Here is a 7,264-nt window from a genome sequence, read left to right as displayed (position 1 = left end):
GATGAAGGGCCATGGGGAAGTGACCGAGTGAAGTGGTTCTCCTGGTTGTTGTATCATGGGGGCATACTTTTGGTATTGTTCGCATCGGCGAACATATTCCGCTGCGTCTTTCTTCATAGTGGGCCAATAATAGCCGGCTCGTATTATGCAGCGCACGAGGGCGCGGTTGCCCGTATAGGCACCGCAATGACCTTCATGTACCTCTTCGAGCACTGGCCGCGTTTGTTGCGGCCCTAGACACTTGGCCAGGGGTCCGCCAAACGTCCTTTTGTAGAGCTCGTGGTTTATCAGGCAATACCGGGCGGCCTGTACGCGGAGCTTCTTGGCTTCTTTTTTGTCGAGTGGGAGTGTTCCATCCATTCGTCACTACTTTTATGGGGTGGCATTAGAAATAGGGTCGGAGCTTCCGTGAAGCTACGACCAATGCCAAAGCTAATTTTTCAAGGTGTGGATACCGTGTTTCGGCGTCCACTAAGGTTTTGCTAATATAGTAAATAGGAGATTGTGTACCTTCATTTTCACGAACTAGGACTGCGCTGACGGCGACCTCGGATCCGGCCAAATATACTAGCAGGGGCTCGCCTGGATTTGCTTTGGCCAGCAGTGGCGTCGATCAGTTGGTCGATGTGGGGTAGTGGGAATGAATCCTTTGGGCATGCTTTGTTCAGATCAGTGAAATCCACACACATTCTCCACTTCCCGTTTTTCTTTTTGACCATGACGACATTGGCGACCCACTGGGGGTACTTTGATTCTCTGATGGAGCCGTTGTCCAGTAACTTGTCTACTTCCTCACTGACTGCTTCATTGATAGCGGTGTTGAATTTTCTCCTCTGTCGCATGGGCGGATGTAGTGGATCGACATTCAGCTTGTGGGTGGCGATGTCTCGCGGGATTCCCGGCGTATCTGAATGGGAAAAGGCGAACAAATCTGCATGGTTAGTTAAGAATTCACGATACTTACTTGGGTTGGCGAGACCGTGCCCGATATAGGCTTTCTTCGTAAGATTGGTTTCGTCCAATTGGACTGGGTCGAGATCTTCGACCGTTGCTTTACAGGCCTCCACGACCTCAGGGTCTTTGATGGCGTCCGTTGTCGGGTTGACCTTAGTCCCCGACACGACTAATTGCTATGCCTCCGCGCTCGCCCCCTTTAGCTGTTGGGTGTGGGCGCAGTCTTGGGCTATTTTGTAGCATTCTTGTGCGGTGCGTGGCTCGCCTCGAATACTGAATACTCCCCATGGGGTAGGGAATTTGATCACTTGGTAGAGGCTTGAAGGGACCGCTCGCATGGCGTGTATCCACGGGCGCCCTATGATGACGTTGTACGCCGTTTCTTGGTTCATCACGTGGAAAGTTGTTTCCAGCGTGACTCTTCCCGCTAAGACGGGCAGTGCTATTTCTCCGGACGTCCGTTCCACTGCATTGTTAAAACCAGTTAGTGTTATGCAGCGCAGTATTACCCTATCCTCGAGTCCCATTTGTACGAGGACCCTTGGGTGGATAATACAGGCGCCACTTCCGTCATCGATCATGACTCTTTTAACATCCGAATCAGCGATACGTAAAGTGATAACTAAAGCATCATAATGAGGGAAAGACAAACCGTCAGCGTCAGACTTATCGAAGGTGATACTATCTTCGAAGTCGTCATACCGTTCATGGGTGATGGTCCGCTTTAGTCTGTGTGTGGTGGCGACCTTGACGTGATTGATCACTGACTCGTCGCCGCCTCCGACGATCATGTTTATCGTGCGCGCTGAGGAAGGTGGCTTCGGCGGCCCGTGGGGTTGTTCTCGTCCGCGTGCAAAGTTGATTTTCCCTTTGTCACTGAGTAACTCCCTCAGGTATCCCTGGTTCAGCATCCTGACCACCTCTTGCCGTAGGCCTATGCAGTCTTCGGTTTTGTGTCCTCGTTCCTGATGGAACTCACATAGGGGGTTTGATTTCCTTGTGGCAGGGTCTGATTTCATCTTCTGCGGCCACTGCACCTTGGTGCCCAGCTTCTCTAGTGCGTACACTATTTTTGAAGGAGATACACAAAAGTTATGGGCGGTTAATAAAGGGGGCGTACCTCTTTCGTTTCGGAGTGGGGCGACGTGTCGCTGTAGCGCGTCATATGCCTTGGTGGCGGATGAGAGGATCTGGTGTATGGCTGATGTCGATCTCTGTTGGAGCGGGGGAGTTGTTCTCGTCGTCCTTCGTTCCGTCGATCTCTCCTCGTTTCTGAGTGTATCGCTGTTAGCCGTTGGGTCGGCCCATTAAGATCGTCCTCGTCCGCTCGTACCTCGGCGCAATAGGCGTTGTAGATTTCCTCCCATGTGGTAGGTGGATATTTCATGAGGCGGCTCAGCAGCTTCTTGGTTGCCCTCGAACCATCCCTGCTTAGCCCGTTCTGGAAAGCGGCGACTGCCATACCTTCCGATACGTTTGGTAGACTCATCCTTACCCTGTTAAACCTTGCCAGGAAGTCCCTGAGTCCCTCTCCTGTGGTTTGCCTGACGGAGAAGATGTCGCTGACCCTGGCCTCCGCTTTCTTCGCGCCTGCATGGGCTGTGACGAACTTATCCGCCATTTCCTCGACCGTTGATATTGCCTTAGCCGGTAGCTGAGAGTACCATGTCAAGGCTCCTCCTGTCAATGTCTCGCCAAACTTTTTAGCAGTACCGACGGTACCTGTTCTTTCGATAGGTCGTTGCCCTTCACCGCGGTGACGTAGTGGATCAGATGATCCTCGGGATCTGTGGTTCCGTCATATACCCTCATGTAGGGAGGCATCTTGAAGGTTTTTGGGGTGGAGTGAGGGGCGGCTTCTTCAGTGTATGGTTGTTCAACGAACCTTCCCACGTCGCGTTTTGGTAGCAACTTGGGAGCACCGGGGATCTTGTCGACCCTCTCCTGATGTTCCTTCATCTGACCGCGGAGTGCCTTGTTTTCATTTTCCATTTCTTCCATCTTCTTTAGGATGGCTGTTAGCGTGCTATCGTTGGTCTGTGTCTCAATGGGTTTGTTATTCGCTAGTGCAACTTCCGGTTCACCCACGGCAGCAGTGGTACCTACCGTTGGTGTACACCCGATGTTACTTTATGGTGACCTCTCAACCAAGCCACTTAGAGTGCTTGTTAGCCATCTTTCCAGTAGCTCCTTGACCGCTGAGGGTGCTTCCGTAGCCGCAAATGTGGAAGCTCCTTTTTCGTGCAAGATCGTCAGACCTTCGGATGGGGAAGGTGAGATCTCTGCAGCCGGTGTGATGCTAGGGGTTGCATTCAGGATGCCATCGTCACTGGCCTCGTTGAGAGGGCCAAGGAGATTGGTAGTGACACCCAATATAGCTTTCAATCTTGTGTTATTTTCGGCCATTTTCTGTTTTTGTGTGGTGTAGAGAGTGGTAGTTGGTTGATCTCTAGGTGGATACTATGGTTTTGATTCTCGAAATCCCCACAGACGGCGCCAAATTGTTTGGCTCAAAAGTTAACAATACACTTTGTAAGCTAGAAAACAATCAAAAGTAAGAAAAGGGTAAATCGTAATCAAATATAATAAACCTAGAGATGCAAAGATGATATTATTGTTGTAGATCTAGTATTGCAAAGTGATAATATGAACTCAATAAGATATGTTCGTTTGAGGTAGAGATAGAGAGAGAAAGCCAGAAAATGAGAGAGTTGTATTAGATCTGAGTCCCCCTTTACAATGTGAAGGTCTCCTTTATATAATAAGAGACCTTCCTCGAAAGAATTAAAAAGTTACAAAGACAGGTAACGTCTCCCTAGTGAAGACACTGAGTTCTAAACGATGTCGCTTTTGTCCTCACGTCAGAGTCGTACCCGCTACGTTAGTCGGCGTACACTCACTGGCGTACCCACTGGCGTAGAGATGCTGAGGGACAAATTTAACCCTATATAGCTATAATAAGAACAAGTTAAACTAAATCCTGTAAAATTATTTATATTATCGATGTATAAGTTAGACTCGAGTTAGAATAATAGATGGTTTGAGATTAATATTATATTGAATTCTATAGGACGAATGATTTTCATATCTATATATGGTATGGTTGATCCTTATTTCTCTTGTAGGCTGAAGATCCCACTTTCTTTTCCATGGACAAAGAGAATGGGACAAGTGCATATATAGCCATTCTCAAGGATGCTATTTAGAGATTAGTCAATAGTATTTATTTTGTCCTGAAATATTAAACTAAAAATCTTAACTTCAGAATAATTCAGGACATTTTTTGTTCTAAAATTTTGAACTGAAAAACTAAAATTCAGGATGCACTGACTATTTTTAAATAGCAATCTTTTAGAGTGGCTATCTGGTGCCATTTCTGCGAATTGATAGGCATGTTACACGTACAACAAATTAAGAGGATGTTTGGATTGACTTATAAAAAGTAGTTTTTAAGCTAAAAGCCATAAGTTGGTAATACCCAACTTTTGGCTTTTGGCTTATTTTTGTACTTTTTTGCCTAAAAGTAAGTGCTTTTAAGCATTTTTTATCATTGCCAAACACCACACAAACTAAAAAAATGCTTAAAAGCCAATAAACACTTAAAATAAGCCAATCCAAACACCATCTAAGTAGGTAGCCTCTTTTCCATGTTTCCTCCATTAATTGCAAATGAGAATATATAAAGGTGGTTCATGCATATAAATCAGTGAAAAAGCTCCAATTGTGCGAATATCAGAAAAAAGAAAAGATTGCTAGCTAGAAGTCACAATCCAAAAGCATATGTTCTCTTTCATTTTTACCCTTAATTGCGATTTATATATATATACTCAGAGTTGTTTTACATGATCATTGTAATTAACTTATAATGAAATAATAGTAATCATTTTTACGAGGTTGCTTATAATTAATGTCTATAGTCCAAAATATTATCAGTTATTATCTTATAAATAACCTGATTAAATATACATCGTAACTACATGGTCGATATTTTCAATCTTTTTAGCTTCAAAAACATGTTAAAAAGAAGATTCCATTTCTGAAACTTTTACCTATAAATACATATCCCACACCATAATATATCCTACAGCAAGCAACTCCTTGTATCACTATATATTTTCTTCCTAAAAGATTTACTTTATTATTTCCTTTCCCAATACATACAAGAAAGCAGAAATGTCTTTAATGCCACTATTTAATGGTCGCAGAAGCCATGCACGCCGTGTACAGAATCCGTCACCAACAACAACAATTACGCATCAACCCCAAATAAGTCAGGGTCCGGATCAACAAATTCCTTTTTTTCCACCAACAATAGCAATTACTACGCATCAACCCCAAACAAGTCGAGGTCGGCAAGATCCTGCCCATGAATTTTATCTTCAAAACCCTCGTTCTCTCATAGCACCAGCTCTATCATTCCACAATGAACCCCAATCTATAGCTCAAATTGAGTATAAAGGAACTCCAGACGCACATATTTTTAGAGCTAATTTACATGGATATAAGAAAGAAGAAGTGAAGGTGCAGGTGGAGGATGAAAGAGTCCTAAAGATTACTGGAGAGAAGAAATTAATAGAAAAAGGATATGATAACTGGCACCATTTTGAAAGAAGAATTGGGAAATTCTTGACTGCTTTTGATCTACCTCAAGATGCTAGAGCTGATAAAGTGAAGTCAACAATGGAAAATGGGGTGCTTATTATCACTGTTCCTAAGAAGGGAGTCAAGAAATCACACGTTAGAACAATTCGAATAATTTAATGGGTTGAATTTCTTCTTTTGCACACTAGTATACAGTTTGATATATATTTATATTTTGTGTCAAAAATATTACATTCAGTATTAATGTAGTGATGTGAAATAAAGAGGAAAAAAGAGAGGAAGGTAACGACTTTTTAATTAATGGAGACGATGAATTAGACTTGCTTGTGTAATAGTAGTAGCCACTCATAAATAAAGGTATTTCTTTCATATTTATTCTTCTTTTGGCCAAATTTGGCGTTAAAAAAATAAATTAAAATACCGACATGAATAAAGAGTATACTGCTGACAGCTTGTTGGCACAATCTGATATTATTAGGTTCTCATAATCTAAACTAGATTTTTCATGATAATATTTAAAAAGACTACTGCTCAGGCTCATGGATCAATTCCTTTTGGATTCTGTTTAGTTTTCCTCGACTAATTGTAGAAAACCAATTGGCACTAATTAACTTTTTTTCAACATGAGTTCCTGTTTATAGTCAAATAGACACTCGTACTTACTCGTGGCATACACAGGAAATTTTATAAGTGGGTCACCATTTGAAAAAGTAAACAAATAATGAATAAATTAATATAACGTTAAGCGGTGTTATTTGTATTTTTTATCTCATTCTTCTATTTTTTTTTTATTATTTAATATATATATTTAATTAAAAAAGTTGACGAAGTAGTGTCACGTGACACCGCTCGAGACAAGGTGCCTACACCTCTGGTACTTACGCAACACGAGTTCCTGGTGTCTTGCATTGTAACCTGTAAACTATTGGCTTATAGTCAAATAGACACTCATACTTACATCGAATTGCATCCCCGGCCTTTAATTTCACGCGTTCTCAACTAGATACCTGAACAGCACTACTAGAAATCCGGAAAAAAGCGATCAAATTTGGCAACCAAAATTGGTCTGCCAAGAAAAGCGACCAAAGTTGGTCGCTAAATTGGAGAAAATAATTAAATAATTATTCTAAATACATTAGCGACCAAGGTTGGTCGCTTTTTGGTCGATAATGTGGTCAAAATGTTGACCGGACTGGTCAGACTTGCTTGGTCAAAGAAATACTGAAATTAGCGCCCAACTTTGGTCGCTAAAATGGGACCTAGTTATAAATTTTAATAATTATATTATTATTTTAAAAAAATAATAAAATATAAATAAATATAATTTAAAATTAGCGACCAAAGTTGGTCGCTTACGAAAGGGGAAGCAGATAGAGACCAACTTTGGTCGCTAATCTGGGACCCAGTTCTAAAGTTTAACAATTATATTATTATTTTAAGTATTATATAAAATATAAATAAATCTGATTTAAATTTAGCGACAACTTTGGTCGCTAATTTAGTTTCTGGATAATTAGCAACCAAAGTTGGTCTCTTTTCAGGTCAACGTTGGTCAAAATTAAAAATCACTTTTGTATTTACTATCTAAATAATATAAATGTAGTCCGTTAACACTTTTGTAATACAAGGGATGAATACACTAAAATATACACTAACATGCTATATATGTAGTTAAAGTAGTACAACGAAGCGTGTTACATATATATAT

General features: G+C 41.6%; 1 protein-coding gene across 1 annotated transcript; it reads left to right on the top strand.

Moving 5' to 3' along the window:
- The first annotated feature begins 5,017 nt into the window (after positions 1–5,017).
- LOC109214667 (18.1 kDa class I heat shock protein-like) lies at positions 5,018–5,931 on the top strand. Its single transcript, XM_019378608.1, has one exon. It carries the CDS (start codon positions 5,128–5,130, stop codon positions 5,713–5,715), a length of 588 nt encoding a protein of 195 aa, XP_019234153.1. The 5' UTR covers positions 5,018–5,127; the 3' UTR covers positions 5,716–5,931.
- Positions 5,932–7,264: the final 1,333 nt, after the last annotated feature.

Source organism: Nicotiana attenuata, unplaced genomic scaffold (assembly GCF_001879085.1).
Source record: "Nicotiana attenuata strain UT unplaced genomic scaffold, NIATTr2, whole genome shotgun sequence".
Taxonomy (NCBI): domain Eukaryota; kingdom Viridiplantae; phylum Streptophyta; class Magnoliopsida; order Solanales; family Solanaceae; genus Nicotiana; species Nicotiana attenuata.
The sequence above is the reverse complement of the archived record's forward strand: the minus strand, read 5'-3'. Positions and strand labels throughout refer to the sequence as shown.

Excerpts from the sequence above, each read along its gene's own strand:
- LOC109214667 (XM_019378608.1), top strand. The coding sequence starts at position 5,128 with ATGTCTTTAATGCCACTATTTAATGGTCGCAGAAGCCATGCACGCCGT.